The sequence below is a fragment of the Felis catus genome, chromosome A1 (assembly GCF_018350175.1).
Source record: "Felis catus isolate Fca126 chromosome A1, F.catus_Fca126_mat1.0, whole genome shotgun sequence".
Lineage (NCBI taxonomy): Eukaryota > Metazoa > Chordata > Mammalia > Carnivora > Felidae > Felis > Felis catus.
In genome coordinates this window covers 128,698,257-128,722,979 of record NC_058368.1, presented here as the reverse complement: position 1 = coordinate 128,722,979, position 24,723 = coordinate 128,698,257, and the positions used below count along the sequence as shown (strand labels likewise).

General features: G+C 37.1%; 1 protein-coding gene across 1 annotated transcript in view; it reads right to left on the bottom strand.

Annotated features, from left to right (window-relative positions):
* Nucleotides 1-24,723, bottom strand: part of NDUFAF2 (NADH:ubiquinone oxidoreductase complex assembly factor 2) — a 172,001-nt gene that overhangs the window by 69,147 nt on the left and 78,131 nt on the right. Inside the window, exon 2 of the mRNA XM_019838168.3 lies at nucleotides 3,203-3,292. Within this exon, the coding sequence (XP_019693727.2) occupies nucleotides 3,203-3,292 (90 nt within the window). The remainder of the gene's footprint in view (nucleotides 1-3,202; nucleotides 3,293-24,723) is intronic.

Below are 24,723 nucleotides of genomic sequence, written 5' to 3'. Positions count from 1 at the left end.
CAGGAATGCTCCTCTACTACTTATCTGCATAACCAGCTCCTTCTTCTGCCTTTATTCCAAGTCATTTCCTCAGTAATGCCTTTTCATTACAGTATTTAAAACTGCAAAACTCTCCCCAACACTCCCTATTTCCTCTCTTCTGTTTTATTTTCTGTGGCCATTAACATACTATGTAGTTATTTGTCTGGTTTATTGTCTTTCTCCCACCTACTCTCCCAGTCCAGAAAGTAAACTCTATGAATGCAGAGGTCCGCCACAGATATTTACTAAAAGAATGAATGAATGAAGAGTGCATCCATCTAACACGTATCCCCCATACATTTTGGGGACCGCTACTCTACTAATAACTGACAAATATTCATCTGGATCTGAAAATACTTTAGATTCATTTGGTGTTGACACTATTTACTTTAAAAGTTTTCTTTCTCTTTCCTTTCTTTTTTTTAATATAGTGTGTTGTGTATTTATTTTATTTTACTTTACTTTTTCATGGTATGGAATTATTTTTTACATTTAATTGATATGTACTACTATAAGAATAATTTTATTTTCAGTGTTTGGTTGATACATTTATGTTAAGGGTAAGACTCACAGGATACTTATGCTGAATTACTGGATCAGGACAAAGCCATAAAAAGCATTAGAACTGGGATTCCTAGGTGACTGAGTCAGTTAAGCATCCAACTTTGGCTCAGGTCATGATCTCATGGTTTATGGGTTCGAGCCCCGTGTTGGGCTCTGTGCTGACAGCTTGGAGCCTGGAGCCTGCTTTGGATTCTCTTTCTGCTCCTCCCCAGCTTGTGCTCTGTCTCTGTCTCTCTCTCTCAAAAATAAAAATAAACATTAAAAAAATCATTAGAATTTCATTTTAATTCCTTGAAAGTCTCAAAGTTTTTGAAAAATGAGTCAATGCCTATTTGTTTATTTGTAACTCTATTTTTATAAACATTTTAACTCTATACTATTTTTGGAAAAAATGATAAAATAGACTCATAAGGAGGTACAGGCATTATTTAAGAATTGTGAATGTAGCTCATAACATTGGAAAGTCTGTTAGAATAAAAAAATCTCAATTATTGCTGCTAAAAGTTGTCAGTTTATATTCTGCATTTCTTCAAAAAATCTCTGGTCTCTACCCATTTTTATGTTCTTTTCTCATAGTTCTGATATTTTCAAAGCTAATAAGGTAAAACAGAAAAGATAATCCCGAAGAAATATTCATACTCACATACTGGCATTAAAGTAACTTAATGCCTATAGTTATCACAAGTAGAGTATGCTTCACCTGCCAGGATGCAGTAGGTCTACTGTTTGCAGTTTGTAGCCGTATAACATAGGCAGTATATCTAATCTTTCTAGACCTTAGATTCCCTATTAAATGGGTATAATTACAGTGTCTACCTCATAGGATTGTTGTGATGATTAAACATTATAATGATCATGGGGTGCCTGGGTGGCTCAGTCAGTTGAGCATCTGACTTCGGCTCAGGTCTTGATCTCACAGTTTGTGGGTTCGAGCCCCATGTCAGGCTCTGTGCTGGCGCCTCAGGGCTTGGAGCCTGCTTCAGATTCTGTATCCCCTCTCTCTCTGCCCCTCCCCTTCTTGCACTCTGTCTCTCTTTCTCCAAAATAAATAAACATTTAAAAAAATTAAGGGACGCCTGGGTGGCTCAGTCGGTTGGGCGGCCGACTTCGGCTCAGGTCATGATTTTGCGGTCCATGAGTTCGAGCCCCGCGTCGGGCTCTGTGCTGACCGCTCAGAGCCTGGAGCCTGTTTCAGATTCTGTGTCTCCCTCTCTCTCTGACCCTCCCCCATTCATGCTCTGTCTCTCTCTGTCTCAAAAATAAATAAATGTTAAAAAAAAAATTAAAAAAAACATTATAATAATTATAAACAATGATTATAAACAGCAATGATTATAAACAATGATTATAATACCAGGTAGACAAGTAAATACTGGGTAAGTGATAAGTGATATAAAATAAATATTGGTATAATCAGAAAGAAAAAGATAGATATTGGTATTCTAGGTAAAGCTCTTTTAGATGCAAATAACAAAAGCTAATTCAAGCTGGATTTCACATATTCAATATACATTTACTGAACATTTAGCATGTGTCAGGTATTAGGCAAAGAACTGGTAAGGGAAAAGGGAAAATTTAGAACAAGGATATGGGGTAGCACTAATACTCAAAGGCAGATGTGCAGCTGAACTACATTTAGATAGAAATCGAAGAGAGGACTGGAAACTTTCAGGAAACTTAGGAAACATTCTGTCTCACTATTTCTTTTTGCAGACTGGTTTCCATTTTCTTCTTAATAGATCAACTTTTCCTGCAACAAAGCTTAGATAGTAGATTGAAGATAACTACCCATAATCATATGTTATTGTTCCAGCCATACTGAAAGACTGACTGCTACTGTTATATCTCACTTTGGTCTCTTATCTTAATTCCAAAGTCCTGATAGGGATCAAGTGTCCATCCTTGTCTTAACAGAGGATGAGCTAACAGGGTCATTTTAAGTTGAGCAAATATTCCAGATGGTAACAGCAAGTATTATTCACAGTTTATGAAAGAGTAAACTAAGACTGAGAAGAATGAATTTACTTTCCCAAGTTCATGTAGGTATTCTGTGCCAGAAACAATATTTGAACTCTGGGAGTGTGCGACTGCACAGTCAGCACATGAAAGTGAGTGCCTCTGTCAAGTCTGTATTATAGGAGCTTTGCTCAGCTCACCCTAGTACCAGCTCAGCTAATGTTTAAAAGTTCCTTTCACTGGGGGCACCTGGGTGGCTCAGTCGGTTGGGCCTCCAACTTTGACTCAGGTCATGACCTCACGGCTTGTGGTTTGAGCCCCACGTTGGGCTCTGTGTTGACAGCTCAGAGCCTGGAGCCTGCTTTGGATTCTGTGTCTCCCTCTCTCTCTTCCCCTACCCTACTCACCCTCTTTCTCTCTCTCAAAAATAAATAAACATAAAAAAATTTTTTTAAAAAGTTCCTTTCACTGTATATGTGTTTCCTTACTAAAGTGTGACACCTTCACAATGTTTAAAGAAATGGAATATCTTTAAAAAAGGTCATGGATTCGGATTACTAAAACTTTCATAAAAAGAATAAACATATAATTATACCTGCTTCTGTTAATTTTGTATAAACAATTTGCCTTCCAGAAGATACTAGTAAAAACACAAACTTACCTTCCCATTCTGTTGGGATATCCCCTACTTCATAGTCGACTTCTCTTTTATTTGCTGTTTCTATAATTCTTTTCTCTCGAATAGTCTGCCCTACAAGACAAAAGTGATTACATTATTTTTAAAGGAAGTCATGACACAGTAGTTACTACAAGTAATATTTTCTCTTTGGATATTTCACACCTCCTTATTTGGTAAAAGAATTATCAGGACAAAGAAGAGATTCCATTTAGAGTTAGTTTTGTTAGAAAAAGCAAATTCTAGGGGCCTGGGTGGCTCAGTTCATTGAGCGTCCGACTTCAGCTAAGGTTATGATCTCATAGTTCATGGGTTTGAGCCCCATGTCAGGCTCTCTGCTTGACAGCTCAGAGCCTGGAGCCTGTTTCAGATTCTGTCTCCCTCTCTCTATGCCCCGACCCTGCTTGTGCTCTACTCTCTGTCTCTAAAATAAACAATAAAAAAAAAATTTTTAAAGAAAAAGCAAATTCTAAACTTACTACAAAAATTTAAAATTTTCTACCATAGCATGCAAAATTAATTTTGGTAGAGTAAATGTAGATTTTGTTAAAAAAAAAAAAGGAACTAATTAATCTTAGGGCACAAATGGCCAAAAAAAAATACATACAAAAAACCATTTTAATAATCAACAGTGTTCAACTCCTTCAAATTCTACAAGTATTTGTATTAGAGGTGCCAGCGGCTGCTATGACTGCCCAAGGGAACAGCTACTCACACCCCCTACTATGTAAGGAACCACAAGATCCTGCTGCCATCCCACCGCCACAGTATACTGGCAAACCCAAGGGAACCAACTTATGAGTTCTATTCTATGACCTATGTGAGTGATTACCTCTTACTGGATCTAAATTAAGAAGGCAAAAACTGGGGAACTACGAATGTGAGATCACACTGGTACAGGATGGTAGCAGTGTAGAAACAAGAAAGCAAATGGAGCAGTAAAGAAAAAGGTGTAGAGGAATCAGGGATGGGATGAGAATGCAATAGGCTTACTTATCTCAATAATAAAAATTTGATTAACAGGTATTTTAGGTTCATATAAAAGATATAAAACTATCTGGTATTTTCTTCTGTTTCCACAGTCTCAATTATATCCTTCAAAGCAGCTTTGTCAAACTGGTGGTTTCAAAACATATTCCCTTCTCAGTGAGCCTGTGAGCCTAGGGAAACCAGGTGAAGTTGGTAATTCCCAAAAGTTAGTGAGTGTGCCTGCCTACTCAGGGAATGCAAGCTGAAACAGAGAAGACCATGGTGAATAAGTATAAGGGGAGGAGCATGGCTTAACAATAATTACACTAGTCAGGGAGAGAAATCTGGCCTTTACAAAATACTACTTTCTCTTCCCACTCCATGACCAACCTTACACTATGCTAAATAGACCGAATGACATAATTAAGCAAAATGACCTTGTTGCAAATCTCTGCCTGAAATTCTACCAGCTAAAAATTCCTTCAATTGCAGACCAAGGAAATTCCTCAGAGTGAGTATGTGGGAGAAAGGAAGCCACAAAAGGATAGCCTAAGAAGAATGAATGACTAGTGCTATTTCCTTTGCCTTAGTAATAATAAGTGAAAGGCTGAGATTTCATGGACAAGCCATCAATAGGTAATAACTGTGAAGTATGTGGTTAGGGAAATTCTGCATTTCATTATGGACTCACTGAATCAAGGTGATTTAATCTTAACACAGAGGTTCCCCAAGTTTTATAAAAGGCACTAACCTTTTGCTTACCTTACCCAATAAATTAACAGTAAGTCAAGGTATTAGCAGTAAAGCCTAGTTGTAGGGACAAGAGTCAGAGCAAAAGGAGCTTGTAACAATGAGAGGTGCATTACTCTCACAGTAGAGGCTCAAAATATCTAAGTGTCTTTACTAAAATGCTATTTGTATCTATATATATAAACAGGTAATAACAAAAGTTATCATAAGTTTAGCATACACTAAAGTATGTTTACGTGACAATTTTTAAAATGTTTGGAAGAATCAAAATACCTGTGCCTTCATATAGCTCTCATCTGAATATGAAGATATATGTCCTTTTAGCAATCACAAGTACAGAAAGGAAAACTACCATCTAAAACACAAAATGCTAACAAATTGTCTTCTGAAGGTAGGTGTGTGTTCTGTAAGCTTTTATTTTTTTTTAATTTTTTTTTTTCAACGTTAATTTATTTTTGGGACAGAGAGAGGCAGAGCATGAACGGGGGAGGGGCAGAGAGAGAGGGAGACACAGAATCGGAAACAGGCTCCAGGCTCCGAGCCATCAGCCCAGAGCCTGACGCGGGGCTCAAACTCACGGACCGCGAGATCGTGACCTGGCTGAAGTCGGACGCTTAACCGACTGCGCCACCCAGGCGCCCCTGTTCTGTAAGCTTTTAAATGTAAATCAAAAAATTTAGCAGAGAAGAGGATAAAGAGGTTTACCAGTCTCAGTACCACCACTAAAGGCATATATAATACAAGTATATTTCAATGTCTGTGATAAAAAAAAATAACATCCTATCTCCTAGGTCTTAGGTCTATCAATTTAAGGTCTCCCAAGATTTTTAAAAATCATAAGCAATACTTATTTGTGTATAAATGAAAAGACAGAGTAACACATGAGTTAGTTTAGCTAATTCCTTGATAATTGCTGAGAAAATCTTATTTATAAATAGAAGACATCAAAGATATATAAAAAATTACATATACAAAATAAGGCTATTAGTTTATTGAATAAATTTTTTGTAATCAGATGTAAGTTCTTGCCCCCAAATAAATTGTTCTTTTTTTGTTTGTTTGTTTGTTTTATTTTTTTTTTCAACGTTTTTATTTATTTTTGGGACAGAGAGAGACAGAGCATGAACGGGGGAGGGGCAGAGAGAGAGGGAGACACAGAATCGGAAACAGGCTCCAGGCTCCGAGCCATCAGCCCAGAGCCTGACGCGGGGCTCAAACTCACGGACCGCGAGATCGTGACCTGGCTAAAGCCGGACGCTTAACCGACTGTGCCACCCAGGCGCCCCCAAATAAATTGTTTTAAAACTACTCCATTCTTTGTAATAAGTCCTACTTCCATAATTTTTAAGAACTGGGAATGAAGTCTATCCCTCTCACTGAGTAAGAAATTATACACAAATTGTACACTTATTTGTACTAATATGCTTTCATATAATAGTTGTAAAGGTAATCCTACTTATCACATCAAAAAATTTCCATCTTTACGAACAGATCAAATTTAAGTACCTGGTCAGGTGTAAAAACTTTAGGGTCTAATTTACATTTAAAAATTAACTTGATAACAAAAACATTAATCTAATACACGTATTGGCTTAATAAGTCCTAATACAACAATAAACAATTGACACTGGAGCTCAGTGTGGATTATTATGTAAAACAAAGCACAATTTTAATTATATTTAATTACTTTAATTTAATTAATAGTAAAACAACAGCTTTTATAAAACAGTCAAAACAGGGGCACCTGGGTGGCTCGGTTGAGCGTCTGACTTCGACTCAGGGCATGATCTCACACTCATGGGTTCCAGCCCCATGTCAGGCTGTGTGCTGACAGCTCAGAGCCTAGAACCTTGCTTCAGATTCTGTCTCCCTCTCTCTCTGCCCCTCCCCCACTCGTACTCTGTCTCTCTCTCTCTCAAAATAAATAAACATAATAATAAAAAAATTTTTAAAAACCAGCCAAAACAAAAGTTTGAATCCAAGTGGATCATAATGGTCAGTGGTATATGGATTTAAAGATAGCAGAAATGACAATATTTTACCTTTTTTTTTTTCAACATTTATTCATTTTTGAGAGACAGAGAGAGAGCATGAGCGGGGAAGGGATAGAGGGAGGGAGACACAGAATCCGAAGCAGGCTCCAGGCTCTGAGCTGTCAGCACAGAGCCCGATGTGGGGCTTGAACTCACCATCTGTGAGATCATGACCTGAGCCAAAGTCGGACGCTCAACCGACTGAGCCATCCAGGCACCCCAACAATATGTTACCTTTTTAAAGGGAATGAGAGGCCAACACTATTTTAGTAACAATACTAAGAACATTATTTGCCTTTTTCACTTCCATTCTTTGTGAACATAGTTTTCTAGAAGCTACATGTATGTGATATACCAACAGACTGAATAAAGAAGCAGATATGAAAAAATCCAGCTATCTTTTATTAAGTTAGACATCAGGGAGATTTGTAAAACATAAAGCAATGCTACCCCTTTCTCTAAATGTTTCTGTTTGGGTATGTATCATTATTTCTGATCAAAAATATATTTTTGGGGGGTTGCCTGGGTGGCTCAGCCAGTTAAGCATCTAACTCCTGATTCCAGCTTAAGTCATGATCTCATGGTCCTGAGATTGAGCTCCACAGTAGGCTCTGCCCTAGGTGTGAAGCCTGCTTAAAATTCTCTCTTTTCCTCTCCCTCTGCCCCTACCAGGGCACGTGCGTGCACACTCTCTCTCTCTCTCTCTCTCTCAAAAGAATGAATGAATGAATGAATGAATAAATAAAATATATATTCTTTATGTAAACAACAAAAAATATTTTCTTTACGTAATAGGTTTACTAGTTTTAATTTTAAAGAATATTAAAATAATTAAAAATTTGGTTTTAGTTTAAATATAAATATTAATACATATCTTATAAACAAAGCTCTGTCAATAATTGTGAAGAGTGAAAGAGATCCTGAGACCAAAATGCTTGAGAACTAAATGTTCTACTAAGAAAACAAAGGAATCCATAAAGCCAAACCACTAAAAGATATAGATAAATAGATGGATAAAAAAATAAATTGGGGGAGATAAAAGAGCTATTGCTTTACCACAGTGCTGAATAATAAATGTATAGAACAAGGGCCAGAGCTGAAATACCATCATTTTGTAACCATAAAGATAAAGACGAGCTCCAGTAAGCATCCATAATGGAAGAGGATTTTGGTTTTGTTTTTATTTGGAAATAATTCCTCTTTCCTCTGCAAATAGGGTGTTCTTACACATCTGAAAGGTGAACAAGACTTACATATTAAAAGATGGTTGGGTTAGGAATTACAAAATTTCTAATTTGGTACCTATAAATAGTGTCATCCTATGGTCTTAGTTACCCTGTAGGTAAGACCCTTGACAGGTACCAGTCACAGGCAGGTGACACCAAGTCTCCTGAAGAATTAAACAGCAGGCTTAGGCATCTCTCCTTTTCTAGACCACTGCTCCTTCCCTAATGCATCCTCATAGGCAAGGGAAGATATTTGGGCAGCCTTTAATTTTTAAATTTTGAAGCTTCAAAACTCATTAGGTATCTATCACAATGGAGGCAGGATTTTCTTCTACCATTACCAAATTAAAGGTGGAGGCCTATATTGGTTGTGACCCATAAACACATATAATCCTTGGTGATGTTTCCAACCATCTGTCTACTTCCAGCCTAATATTTCCCACAGGTGGGACAGTGCAAGGGGAGACAAATGCATTTGGAGGTGACTTTGGGGTGGAAAAAGAGGTTGGGTTGAGGTGACACATCTCTGAGATAGCTCTCCCCCCTGCAAATAAACAAGATTGAGACTTTTCTGATGCCTGACAAGAGCCTCTGGCTTGAAGAAATGGTGGTAAGATGGCCAAGTTTAAGATCCTCTCTGTCTGACTCATGTCTGGCCCTCTACCCCAGTGGCAGTGATCAGTGCAACCAGGTGATATTTCTAAATCAGTCTGTCTGGTGATATATAAAAGACTGAATTTTGCATACAACAAGAGGCTTAGAAGTGTTGGTGCATAATACATGAAAGTGAGGGCTACTGAAAGACAAGAACCACATACTCTATTGGTTAGATTTGGGGAATTTTAACCTTATTATGCTGAAGCATTGTAAATTAAAAAAAAACCTTAGTTAAGAGTACTAAGAATTCTTAAGCTGAAAGTCATTTTCACATATGACTTAAAGTATTATTTGACCAAAGTTACTTATTACAACCAAAATTGCTTATTAAGAGCCTGCTATGTTAGGAAGTATTTATGTGTCTCCATATATTATCTCTTGCCTTTAAAACATCTTTTATAGATGAGGAAAAAAAGACACTGGATGATTAGCTTATCCAAATGTACATAGCCAATTAAAGTAGTACAGCTAGAATTTGAACCTAAGCATTTTTACTAACTTCCACCGTTAAGCATTTCCCATTTAAGATTTTAAAATCATCATTTACAAAGTTTGCGTACAGTATCATTACAGATATCCAGTTAAAAACTAACATTTTACTCATAATCATAAGCTACTATTTTCCTATAGTGATCAAATGAGGCATTTCTGCTTGAAAATGTGATGATTCTATAATTTCACATATTCTACATATATTTATATGAGCATGGATGACTATCTCAGCAGGTCTCAGCAGGTAATACTTTTTTAAAAACCAATTAAAGAGGCCTTCCAGATAAGCTTTCAGAATTTGTAAAATGGCCAACTAGTTCAATGGATTATCTAAAATCTTATTAGCTTCTCCATACTTACAGGTTTCCCATAAGGAATCTCTGCTTCTATCTTAGAAAATCCAAAATAAACTGTTTAAATCTGACTTCATTAATTTTTAAAAGCCATAAATACAATTTACAAAAGTGAAGTCTGAAAGTACATATGAAGAATATCATAATTTAAGAAAAAAAGATGTACCTAATGCAAATTTGTGCTTGTGCTTTCTGCTTGAACAACACTCTTATCTATTGTTCCCTAACAATCTTACATATAAACAAAAACTTAAAGTCCTAAAAATATGTTATTTAGCCAACAAATATATATTGAATAATCTATTACATTAATCTAGGATGATTTACAATAAAAAGTTAAATAGGTTTTCTGAGTGCATCCCCAAATCAAGCATGTGGGTCCTAGAAATGTCTAGCATTTTACTGCTTTTACTTCCTATTGTTGTGGGAATCAAACATTTTTGTGTAAAAATCATTTATTTTCCAAACCGCAAGGAATTTTCAGCCCTGAGAAAAAGTACAGCTGTAATTACATTTGCTCCAAAAAAGGTAAACATTAAAAAGGAAAAATTCAAATGACAGATTCATGACTGTGTATTCCATGAAGAAATACAAGATATGCAGCCATTTTAGGTTTTCATTGATGTGTAGGAAATCAGTTTTTCAAAGTATTTTTTTCACCTAATATATTCTACAATTCTTTTTTAGAATTTGTAAGGCTAAATTACCTCCAATGTGTAACTTATTGGAGTTACTCTCTCTCTCAAAATAAATAAATACATACATACATAAATACATAAAAAACATAAAATAAAATAATGTTTAGCTAAATCACATATGCTTTAAGATATATCATATGGAAATTCCAGGTTTTAAAAAGTCCAGTGAGGAAATTTATGACTGAAAACTCATTTTATTTTTAGTGACAATCACTATACAAAGCAAGCAAATTCCAATCTGGTTCATCCTTAAAAAGGGGTAATATTTTCTCCTCTCAAAATTAGCACATACTTAAGTATAAACCAATATAATTAAGTACTGTATTTGATTTTCACTTTGAGAGTCTAACTTGAACAAATGGGGATATCAATAGGGAGGTAAAAAGACAAACTAAAAGAATAAACAAACAGTGGCAAATATTATTAGAATTTAGATAATTAGAAAATTAGATCACTTGTAAAGCTTGGGCTTACCTCAAACTTTATTTTCAGATTTGAAATATAGAAGATATGACTGATTATTTGATTGATTTCTAGATCCAAATAGTTTTATAGAAATCAAATAATACTTGGTCATTTTATCAAAGATCATAAAAGAGTCACAGATTGCACTATTAGCTACTAATTCACAGACTATATGACAGTTTCAAATATGGCTAATTCAGTGAAAATAAATAGAGTACATTTTGCGGTACATTAGTCTTAATTTAAAAAAATATATATTTATTTATTAATCCATGAAATTAGTAATACCCTTCATTAATCTGTTTAATTTAGTTACCATCAGGCACTACTTATCATTAATGAATAGAAATATATTTTGATAAAGAAATCACATAATCATCTAATGAACTGTGATATTCATCAGCTTAATGGGAACTACCCCAGTAATTGTGAACCAGATTCCTGAGTATAATATTGGTTTCAGCTGTTAAGAGGTTGAAGGGTCAATAATTTTCAAACTCTTTTCTTTAAAAATATCTTCAGCAGAGGCTGAATTTATGAAACTGTTCAAAGCAGAGCTTCTATAGTTGAGGCAGGGGTCCACAATACCACTTCATCTTTTCTCCCCTTCCCTTCCCTGAAGGCAACCTACTCACACTCCTCAAGCTCCAAGGAGCCCTGTGAAAATCTTGGATTCAGACCCAGTATCACACTTTTGAGACTGTGAAATGCATTCAAGAACATGTACTGGTTCCCTAAACAAAACCAAGATCTTATGGATGGCAGAAAAACCATCATGTATTTTGCTTCTTTCTCTACCCCTGTTTGTCACAGAGTTATCAAAGAATCTGTCACAAACTCCTAAGTAATCAGGTGGAAGACAATGCAGGATTTTCCCTGCAATTCCACAGCCCAAGGAAATACAAGGCCTACTTCACATTCACATGTGGAGCTATGATTTAAGGCTAGAGCATGAATTAAGGTCTGCTTCCAGTGTTTAGACAAGAAGAGTTGACCAAGAAATCATTCTCTCACTTGGGAGCAAGAAGTCCTTAGGAAGAGAGAAAAATGTCTGTATAGAAAAGACAGAGGAACAATTCTTGGATTCACAGGTCCTCAAGGAAGCAGGCCTTCACTGGACAGGCATTCTCAACTACTTCCTTCCGCCCGTCAAACCTAGAGGATCTAGGGAAGAGGGAGAAAATGAGGTAGTCTGAGACCAACCTGAGCAATGAAAAGACAGTTAGGAAAGGAAAGGATAAAGTAATTCTAGTAAGAGCAATTTATTTAGAGTATCCCATTATTTTAGTCATTAGTTTTAACTTTCTCTACAATAAAACTTTACCTTGGCTAATAACTAATAAAATTGGATGACATAAATTTTACCTACGCTCTCTGCTTCAGTTTTCTTGGCAGAAAGGCATGCTAATAAACTGTGACTTCACCAAAAGGAAGGCTATAGAAGCATAAAAAGGAAAGGTTGGTTCTATTTTGCTTGTGAAGGTTGCAATAAAGAGCATTCACCCTGCTATTTTTCCCTACTTATTTCTTATTTTCCACCAATGTTCAAAAAGGTTAAGACTATAGTCACAAATAGTGAAGATCTGCAAAATGGTAATCTTACTTTAAGATGGGTGTCTCCAAATATATCGTGTGTAAAGTAGACTACATCTACTCAAGGGTGTACTTGGTAAATGCATATCAGGATATTTACCAACAAAAGAATGAACTAATCAGCCTTAAAAATTTTTTATTCTTAGCAATAAATGACAAAGCTTAACATCTTTCCTACTTCTTTATAAGATTCCAGAGATCACATATTTTAGTCTATTTTTTAAGTTTATTTTTATTTATTTTGAGAGATAGAGAGTAAGCAGGGGAGGGGCAGAGAGAGAGGGAGAGAGAATCCCAAGCAGGCTCCATGCTGTCAGCTCAAAACCCAATATGAGGCTCCAATTCACGAACCCATGTGATCATGACCTGAGCCGAAATCAAGAGGTGAACGCTTCATTGACTAAGCCACATAGGTGCCTATTTTAGTCTAATTTTGCAATATATCAATAACATTATGTTACTGTAGTTTATTAATTGTATCTGACTCATTTAGGATATAAACAGAAACATATTTGTTGAGCAACAATTATGACACTAGACACTTTTTTTCTTGTTTAATTCTCACAACCATCTTTATTTTTAATCATTGAGTAAACTAAATCTCAAAGAAAATATTATGGATAAGAAAAGGTGTGCTTTCAATTATATCTAATTTTCACGCATAAATTTAAGAAAATATACCAGGAGAGTCACCTTCTTTGCTACAAAACCTGATGTGTCGATATCATCCACATATAACCAAGTTCATACTGCCTCTCTTATTTTTTTTCTGCTTCCTTTAACAACACAGTTTAAAACCACTTTGCATATACTTCCCACAACCTCCCTTTGTCTTGAGAATTAAGAGCAACCCAACTATTGTGTGACAACAGCACCATCTATTGGCTCCAAAGGGATCCAATAGATGATGCTTATCTATTGATGATCCAATAGATCATGCTCAGGTCATGATCTAAAATTTTTCAGCTGAGTGAAATCTATTTGAAAACAATTTTTTTCCTCACAGATATACATATTTTTTCTCCATCTCTCCTTTTAAAACCTGTAGAGTTATTGCATCTCTCTTGATTCCATTGCTAACCAGTATGTGTTTTTGCTAATGTGCAGCAATTCACATGAACTGTGGATTAAAAGGGATGTGAACTATTATGAAAACTAACTTCCATTTATAACACAAATTTGAATTTAAACGAGCTGCTTACATAGAACTTTTGGAATTCAAGTAATTTGTAGGTTGGAAACTTGTTATAATACTAAAACATATAGAAGTATTAAGTCTTTCACTGTGGCTTCCAAGGCAAATAAAAGAATGCTAATACAAAGCAATACTTCAAATATTTCCCTCCCGTCTTCAGAGTTGATAAACATCTGCCTTGTCCTATGGAATTTGGATCTTGCCCTACACGCAGGGGAACACTCAAATATTTGTTGATAATAATGAGAAGGTCCATTGCTATTTTGCAGTGGCTCATTAAAGCTACACCAGTGATACAGGTGGGAACAGCTCCAATTATTTTGACTTTTATCTCTATGATGAAAACTACTAGGACAACATCTATAACTCTAATCACTTAATGAGCTCTAATCATGAACTTTTATTTGAAGCAATGCTTTACTTGGCTGTCCTTATGCTTCTGTGATAGAGAGTTCTATATCTTCCTGTAATGTGTCTTTAATATCTAATCCTTAAAGTCCTATCTTTGTGGTAAGCCCTGTAAGTTTCCATTTGAGGAAATTTTGTGCTGAAGCAGGAGAAACATGTATGATTGCTCAAGCAAATTGGTTACTATGAAGTCACTTTTCTTGCTGGTACCAATTAAGTAGCAAAGTGTTTTTGTCCCTTGGTCTATGCCCTGCATCTCAGTTCTAGAAATTTCTCCTGAAATCCTAATTTGAGTCCAATTTTTTAAGGCAGGGAAAGACCAATCACTGCTCATAAATATTATAACTAACTGTTATTACCTGCCTAGACACAGGCTATTCTTGGTAAAAAGACAGACCTTATTCCCATACTCTGAGAACTGTCTAATGCTGATGTCCAGTGCCTAGGTGTATGACCTTCTCCTCACTGTTAACTATATTCCTGCCTTGCAAATCATCTTTCCAGCACTATTTTATTGGCTCCCCAAGACTTTGGAAAACTATGATCTTGCCTGTTCCATCAGTAGTTATGAAATCCATCTCTCCCTATCTTCTACTGCTTTTCCTTTCAAATCTCTGAAATCCTTTGATAGTACTATCATTTTACTCATTTCCTAATTTAAAAACTTCAGTTGTTTTTACAATAGGAATATACTTAACACTACATTTTTATGTTTAGGTTGACAAATGCTATGTTTTATATCACAAATGAGAAAAAAAATTTGGAAGTTGACTTTTTTTTAATCTTTTTTTAAAAAAGTTTATTTATTTATTTTGAGAGAGAGAGAAAGAATGCAAGCAGGGGAGGGGCAGAGAGAGAAAGGGAGAGAGAGAATCCCAAGCAGGCTCTGCGCTAACAGCTACATGGGGCTTGATCTCATGAACCATGAGATCATGGCTTGAGTGGAGATCAAGAGTCACAGACTTAACTGACTGAGCCACCCAGGTTCCCTGGAAGTTGACTTAATAAAGTACAAGGTGGGGCACCTGGTGGCTCAGTCAGTTAAGCATCTGACTCTTGATGTGGCCTTAGGTCATGATCTCACCATTCCTGGGATGGAGTCCTGTGCTGGGCTCTGCACTGACAACATGGAGTCTGCTTGGGATTCTTTCCCTCCCTCTCTCTCTGCCCCTCCCCCGCCCACACAAACACACGTGTGTGCACGTATTCTCTCTCTCTCAAAATAAATAAACTTAAAAAGATAATAAAGTATAAGGTATAAAGGGCACAGGGATTTGAGCCAGATGGTCAGGTGTCTTACTGCACCAGGGCTTGGGCTAGCCACACAAACTGCTGCTGCCTGGTGGTTGCCTTGCTGGCAAGGTCATTAGCCCTCTCTATAGCTGCCAGTGCCTTCTCCTTTGTCTCCTCCTTGGCTTCCTTGGCTGTCTCACCAAGGGTTTTGGAAGGGGTCTCACTGTGCAGCTCCAAGATGTATTGAAATCCTTTCACAATCTTAGCCACACTACTTCTGAACTGGGCAAGGCCAAATTTCTGGCAAAAGAAGAAAAGGCGGACAATTGTGGACAGTTCTAGAGACACCAAATAAGCTAGAGACCCATGCTTCCTGCTGGATTTCAGTCCAGTCGCTTTTATCAGAATTCACACAGCAAATACATTGCTCCTCCTCCACCGTCAGCTGGGTGTGGTCAGTCTGGTTCTGCTGTTCTACAACAGAATCCTCTAGGATGTACACTGAGTGAGCAACACTGGTAGGAAACAGCCACTGGGCCCAGCAGGGTACCCTATTGGTCTCTGTCAGGAGATGCTAGGATAGGAGCTTTTGGTCAGAGGTCACCTGCAGGTGCACTGTGTCTTCTGTCAAGACACATTTGCTATAGGGATTTGGGTACCATTCCCATAAGGCTATGAACACTTGGTCCCAGGAACTCCAGAGCACTCTCTGGCCTGGGGAGAAACTTCACCACCATTCTGGCAGGGGCGACTCAGCACCTGCACTGCATCTGGGATGCAAAGCCATGAGAGGCAGTGGGGTGGTGGTGCTGGGCCATGGCTCTGTGCAAGCCAGCTAGGCTCACAGCTCACTCACCTCTGCACCCAAGCAGCAGCTGCTGCCCTGAGGAGCTGTGAGCCACAAGTGAAAATTCTTAAGACTATTTTTTAAAAATATAAATTGACTTTACTACTAGCTCCCTCCCCAACAGTGCCAACTTTTCAACACCAAAAATATACTCTGATCTGTTCCTTTTATTTTAATGTTTGCACCACCACTCTCATCCAGGCCCCTCTTATTTCATGTTTATATTAACTGAAAAACCTTTGTAACCACACTGTATTCTGATGTCTTTTATGTTTAGAAATCCTTTCTTGGGGCGCCTGGGTGGCTCGGTTGGTTGAGTGTCTGACTTTGGCTCAGGTCATGATCTCACAGTCCGTGAGTTCGAGCCCCGCGTCGGGCTCTGTGCTGACAGCTCAGAGCCTGGAGCTTGTTTCAGATTCTGTGTCTCCCTCTCTCTGTGACCCTCCCCGTTCATGCTCTGTCTCTCTCTGTCTCAAAAATAAATAAAAACATTAAAAAAAAAAAAAAAAGAAATCCTTTCTTTGGGGAACCATTCACTATTTCATTCCTTGTGATCCTCCTCTGTCCACTGAGATTGGCGGGGTGTGGGTGGGCCTGAGGGGATGCTATTACCCCTCCAGCTAGAGGTGGGAATGTGAACTAAATTTGGACGTAGTATTACAAACCTTTAATCACAAAAAAGGGACTGGGCACATGACACCGCTCGGCCAATCAGCATTTCCCTACAAATTTTGCTGGAGCATCCAGGAAAGACTCTCAACCTCTAAGGATCCTAAGTTATAAAGACCAGACAGACCTCAAACTGCTGGGGCCATAAATTCTACAGTGTGGAGAAAACCTATATATGAATAAAACTAATGTGAAGGTAGGTAGAGTCATCTGATAGATACAACATATCCTCATGATTTTGAGCACTTGAATCTAATTCAATTTCTGTTCAGTTATATTTTCTAAAATATTCTATTAGTTAGGGTAGGCTAAGCTGTGGTAGCAAATGGACTCAAAATTAAGTAGCTTAAATGAGAAATTTCTTTCTTTGCATCCTGGGTGGATGCTCAGGTAGGCCAGTTCTTCCCACATAGTCATATGAGGATTCAGACTGAAGGCTATTCAGCCATCTTCAACAGCTGACTTCCAGGGTTTCCCTGAGCACTGCCATTTCATTCAGCCAGAAAGAAGAAAGAGCACTGAGAAACAAAGGTAGATTTTTACTGATTAGGCCAGGAAGTGACTCACAATACTTCCAGTTACAATGCACTACAGAAAACCTGGTCATACAGCCACACCTAATTTAAAAGGAAACTTGTTAAATGTAGTCTAGCTGTGTGTCCATGAAGAAGTAGAAAGTGGATTTTGGTGGAAAGCTAGCAGTCTTTACAAATATACTGCTGGATAAATAAAATTCAACAAACACACGGAATACCAGGCCATATCATACTGGCCCCAGAAAGACTATGACTGAATTAAAAATCAGCTATTGTAAAAAAGTATTTCAGAAGGAAACATATCAAATCTATCAAAAGATGTCGTCAGAGATACTTGTTAATTATATTGCATAAAGTCTATAAAAACTATGGGAGAAGTTACATCAGATTTCAGTACTAAGAATAAGAGAAAAATAACAGTATCATTTTTCTCTTATAGGACTAAGAAAGATTACCAACAGTGACCCCGTGTTACAGGGGGTGCAGGAAAATTAAGAAGTTCTTATGCTGCTGGGAATGTAACTTAGCACAAATTGTGTTACCAACTGTTCTTGTCTCTGGATTACTGAGAAGTTAGGAGTGTGGCCCAAAATTATCTCTGGTGGGGCAATTAACAACAGATTTTGTACTTTCTTATTAATTTAAAAAATGTTTTAATGTTTATTTATTTTTGAGAGAGCATGAGTGGAGATGGGGCAGAGAGAGAGGGAGACACAAAATCTGAAGCAGGCTCCAGGCTCTGAGCTGTTAGCACAGAGCCTGATGCAGGGCTCAAACCCACAAACTGTGAGATTATGACCTGAGCCAAAGTCGGATGCTTAACTGACTGAGCCACCCAGATGCCTAAAGAAATGTGTATTTTTTAAAGAATAAAAGCAAAATGAGGCTATGTTTCTTTTTGGAAAACAAAACAAAACAAAAATAGTCCTGTTCCTTCACAATAGTTATTTACATGATGGAAGGCTGTCTCTTTCTGAGTTGGCTGCTAGAAAGCTCAGAGATGCATTTGCAGTCCACTCTGAGAAATGTGCAGGTAATTGTAGTTTACATTACAGCCTCATATCTGGGTCCACTTTTCCCTCACCCTGATTTTACTTGTTCCCTTCACTGCAATTTTATACCTCTGTCTTTGAATCTTCAACCTTGTATCTCTTCTGGAAGAAGGAAGAGAATGATTTTATAACAGTTTTAGTGTATCACAACTCTATCACTCTTCCTATACAAAACTTAAAATTCCACAATGCATATATCTTTCTTAAAAAGAAAATCCAAATTCTTCATCTTAGTGTTTACTCATTTTAAAAAATACAAACATTTTGGGGTGCTGGGTGGCTTGGTCGGTTAAGCATCCGACTTTGGCTCAGGTCACGATCTCGCGGTCCATGAGTTTGAGCCCCGCATTGGGCTCTGTGCTGACAGCTCAGAGCCTGGAGCCTGTTTCAGATTCTGTGTTTCCCTCTCTCTCTGCCCCTCCCCTGTTCATGCTCTGTCTCTGTCTCAAAAATAAATAAACGTTAAAAAAAATTTTTTTTAAAAATACAAACATTTAAAATACATTTTAAAAATACAATAAATATTTATTTATATAAGCACATGTATACATACACACACTGAGTACCTAGGTCAAACACTGCTCTATACATGGGAGTAAAAGAAAGAAGGCTCAAGTTGGTCACAGTCTGGTTCAATGGTCCCAGTATTTTTCTTTTCATGATGACTCATATCAGACAATGTAACGGCCTCACATTCCCAGAGGCTTACCAAGATGTATGCTATGTACACTTTGCAGCATGATAGCAACAACTCTGTCTCTGATCTGAGACACACTGGTGGTCTCGGGAGTCAGATGGTTAAGAATCACTACAATACAGGGAGGTAAGTGTAACAGAGAAAATGCTATCTGCCATGATACTACAAAGGAAAAAATAAGGGACCCAGAATTGTGGAGTATAAAGAAATGGGAAGCTTTCTGTAAGAGCTATTCATCGAATAGGAGTTATAAAAGTAAAGGAGGAGGAAAACAGTGATTTCAGATATCATTCCAGAAAATGGAAAATTAAAAAGACAATTGGATTTTACACAGAAGATGGTGAAATGTTTCTAGGCACTTGAATATATGCTACTTTAAACAGTATGTCACCTTTTTGGCAACAGTGAAAAATCAGCTAATCCATAGGACAGCATTTTCAGACAAATGAAGCCAATTGCTTTGAAAAGAAAATATTTCCATCCAGTCTGACCACTTTAATAAAAATAATTTTTAAATGACATATTTTTTTCCCTTGCCTTAGTAAATAAAACCCTTTGTGTACTCATTTTCTCTTTGGATCTCATGCTAATTATAAATAAGTAAAATAGTATACTGTACTTCAACCTACATAGATCCTACTGAGATTGGCTTTCTGACTTTAAAAGATTCCACCACATCACAATAACTTAGTTATTTCTTACTGCCAATCAGTGTTACTGCTTCTAACTTCTTGACTTCTTAAGCTGTGATAAGCCTTACTCGAGGCCTGTCATTTGGGGTACAGTGAAGGAGAAAAGGGTCACATAGCACAAGTTTTCAAATTTAGACTTTTGCCACAATCTCTAAATGAGACTGGACATTTTTCATCCTAAGTCCCTCTGTATCAGAGTTTAATTTAAAATGTATGACTCTACCTCACATTCATGAGGATAGCTCTTATAAAAAACAAATCAAAATGAAACAAAACAAAACAAAAAACACCAAAAATCCCCAAATGAGACAAGTGTTAGCAAGATGTGGACAAATTAGAACCCTTGTGCACTGTTGGTAGGAGTGTAAAATGGTGCTGCTTCTATGGAAAACAATACGGTGGTCTTCAAAGTTAAAAATAGAATTAACACTATGATCGAGCAATTCCACTTCTGGCAGAACAGAAAGAACAGAAGTGTCTCAAAGAAACATTAGTACACCCACATTCAGAGAGCAGCATTACTCACAACATCCAAAGGTGAAAACAACTCAAATGTCCAGTGACAGATAAATGGATAAACAAAAGTGGTAAATAGATACAATGGAAGATTTTTCAGACTTAAACAGGAAGGAAATTCTGACACATGTCACAACATGGAAGAACCTTGGCAACATCATGCTAAGTGAAATAAGCCAGTCACAGAAAGCCAAAAACACAAATACTATATGATTCTGCTTATATGAGGTACCCAGAACAGTCAAATTCATAGAAATAGAAAATAAAATGGTGGTTGCCAGGGGCTGAAGAGGGAGGAGGGGAACTGTTAAGTTGATGAGTTTCAGTTTTCCAACATGAAAAGACTTCTGGGCACTTTAGTGCACAGTGAGGTGAATGTACCTAACTCTACTGAAATGTGTATTTAAAAGTGGTTAAGATGGTAAATTTATATTATGTGTCATTTATTATATAAATGTAAATAAATATTTATATACATATAATTTATAGAATTTGTAAACTTGGGAGATCCTACTAGAGGAGCTCATCATCAGGCCAATCCTTAACATTCTTAGCCTTATTCTTTCAGCACTCATTCAAAAATTTTCTGCGTTAGGTTAAAAATATCCTCAAAAAGTGTTGTGGAACTCGACAAGGGTGAGGACTGCACAAAAATGTGAATGTACTGAACGCCACCATATGGTATACTTTAAACTGGTTAATTTTATGTTATGTGAGTTTTACCTCAATTAGCAAAAAATCCTCATATGCATTTGGCATTTAAAGATTCCCAAGGACAAGGGCTACAACATGAAGAGTTGTGGCTAGTTTCTGCTACTGGCACTGCATTAAAACCTCACACAAGTCTAACAACATAGGAAGGAATAAAATACTAAAGTAATTTACTAATATTAAAGCCGCAAGAAAAGTACTTTTTGGTAACAGGAAGACAGGAGATTATGTGAGCAGATATAGTTTACCACTAGCACCACCAACACAGACTAAAACTATATATAAAGGCAACAAGCCTGTGATTCAGGGCTCCTCTCACCTGGCAAATTCCTCACCTATGAGGCCTGCAGGATCAAAGAGATTAAAGAGATAGTGGAATCAGATCTTGGAAAGCCCAAGAATGCCATGACAAGGTACATGGACTTTTTCCTTGACACAACAGAGAGTCACTGGCAAATTTAATAATGTAGCTGATGAATAGGTTCAAAGATGTGTTTTAAAAGAATCACTTTGGTGGCCGCTTTGAGGGTGAAGTGGAAGACAGGAATGGAATACCAGACTACCACAATAATCCAGAGAGAGATTTATAAGGTGAAACAGGTTAAACTGTGGGATCAAATAGACACAGGGTTTAAGGCATGGTACCTGGTGGTTTTCTTAAATTATTCCTTTTAATCTCCACTTAGCAGCTTAGTATTATTATTCCCATTTTACAGATGAAGAAACATAGGATTGTCCCAAAATAAACTTGGGTCAAGGTCACACAATTAGTTGGTAGGGAAAATGGAATTTTAATTTGGTCTATAGGACTTCAAAGACTGTGCACATACATTTTCTACTACCTTGTGGTATCAACCAATATACAGCCAAAATAGTTAAAACGCTTTATGTGACAAAAATGTGAATACTTCCCATCAACAGCACAGCTAGCCCTCATGGAAGATAAAAATCAATGTCTTATTCCCTAAATAACTTTTTAGTACTTGATTAGATCCTAAATTACATGCACTAAAGCCAATTTTTACCTGGAAGTAATTTTTCTTTTTAAATATGGTTTTATTAAAGGAAACTCTTCATGCCAAGTAAGGGTGAGCTATGTCCTCTTGTGATCTAATTATACCATTTTAAATAAAAGGTTACATGAATATATTGACTCAAATAGTATATAAATAGAGGCCATAATCCACAGGATGTATTTGGTCTTTGAAGTTGCCATATTAAAATCCTTTCTATATATAAATATTACAAAGAATACAAAACTCTGGTATAAATACAAAATGCCTAATTTGGGAGATTAAGGAATATTGGTTTTTAATGTACCTTGGCTTCCACAAATGACAGGGATGGATGGTTTTACCATGTATGTTGTGTCAAAAACAACTTGAGACACAACCACAAAGCCTAAAAAAATGGACCTGATTGTGAGGGTTCTTTTGCCACCACTCACCTCTCAAATCACCCATTCTAATCTACTATGGTCAAACTTTGGTGCTCTTAGATTCTCAAAGATGGTATTTTGCACTGCCTGATTGCTTCTAGCAAAAAGATGAGTAATGTCTAGATCACAAAGAAAAATGAGCAATGACATTTCTCTATTATAATCTCAAGGGGAAAAAAACATGTTTTGGGAAAAATTCTTATTGAGGGGTTAGGATTAAATTTATTAAAAAAATTTAGGGGCGCCTGAGTGGCGCAGTCGGTTAAGCGTCCGACTTCAGCTCAGGTCACGATCTTGCGGTCCGTGAGTTCGAGCCCCGCGTCGGGCTCTGGGCTGACGGCTCAGAGCCTGGAGCCTGTTTCCGATTCTGTGTCTCCCTTTCTCTCTGCCCCTCCCCCGTTCATGCTCTGTCTCTCTCCCCCAAAAAATAAATAAACGTTGAAAAAAAATTTATTAAAAAAATTTTTTTAATGTTTATTTTTGAGACAGAGAGAGAGAGAGAGAGCGAGCAGAGGAGGGGCAGAGAGAGAGGGAGACACAGAATCTGAAGCAGGCTCTAGGCTCCCATCTGTCAGCAGAGCCTGACGTAGGGCTCAAACCCACAGAAGCATGAGATCATGACCTGAGCTGAAGTTGGACACTTAACCAAATGAGCCACCCACGCGCCCCGAAGTGTTTAGGATTAAGATGAACTTTACTGAGATTAGGAAATAAGGTGATCAGCCCAGGTATAATGGCTTCAAGAGAGTTAGTTGCCTGGGAGACAGCTTGTGACAACTCTCACCTCTCAGTGCAAATTATCAAGCATTTCCATTACCCCTATCCTTAGGCAAATTTGCTTACTCAACAAGAATCTTAATTTTATAACTCTAATGTCTCATTCTTCACTTCACATAAAAACAGAAACTATCCATACCTTTGAAACTGTTCGAGGTTACCTACTGATTAAAGAGCAACCACATTTTAAACTCAATCTCCCTTTCAAAAAGTTTAATATGAGTAGGCACCAAACCAAGGACACGAAAATAATTTGACAACTGAGTTATTTGCCAAGAAATGATATGAATATTGACCTGTGTTTTTTTTCTTGATTTAAAATGGATAAACAAGCAAACGTATCTCCTCAGTGAAAGCCATCCAAACATAATTTCAAAACTTCCCAAATTGTAAAAAGAAGGAAGAAGCAAGGGAATGAATTTGAGGGGGGTGGGTTGGAGGGGGGAAGAGGGATGAATTTTTGAACTTAGTTCCAGTACATATTAGCACTTAAAAAAAATCAGACACTGGGTCTTATTCAGAGACACACTTAAGTTTGTGATATGAAAGAGAAATGAATTCATTAGGCAACTATAAGAAGGCAATTTTGAAGGGGAAAAATATGAAAAGAAACAAGTCTCTCGTGATTTTTTTCACTTCATGTTTAATAAATTGCTTTGGAAGTAAATTTTCTCTGTTCTTTTATTCTATCTGCCATGAAGTAAGGATGATAAAAATCATTGGTATAGGGCTAGAAAGGCTTTCACCATAGTGATAGTACACACCCTTAGATGAAGTCTACTTAAGCTAACTCTAGGCATTCAGAGCATCACCGAAACACTCCATTTTACCCCCTTTTACTTTTCCCAGCCTTAAATATCTCAGCAGGAAGCCCTATATGGATGACATATTATCCTTGGACTAGTTGGGTTGATTCATTTCTAGGCTGTGGGCTCTGTAGGTTATAATCCTACCTGACAAAGACAAAGACAAGCTTGCCATGTTTCAACAATATGAAACATCAGAGAAAGAGAGGAAAATGGTTACTGCAACACTAATGTCCACAGGCAGTGTGCACCTAGCACACACTAGGAGTTAGTTCAGAAATGGCTGAGGTCAACCCTCACTTCCAATAGTTGAGGCACTAACTTTACAGGTCCCTATAAATAGGTAAGATTGCCTTGGAATGCTCTGACACCAACTAAACTGGAAAACAAACGCTGAATAAACTTAATATATACATATATTTTTACTGTATAGGCAATTGGTTAAGAACATAGACTACAGAAGGAGACTCTCTGGCTCTGAAATTTACCAGCTTATATTCTTTAGTATTATGTAACTTCCTTGTACCCCACTTTCCCTACACATAAAATAGGGATACTAAGATAAAATGTGATCACTGGATAAAGTTAGTTAGTATACATAAACTGCTAAGAATAGTGCCTAGAACTTAGTATTACATATATTAGTTATTACTGTTATTATAAATTATTCTGTACATTGTCATTTAAAAGTCA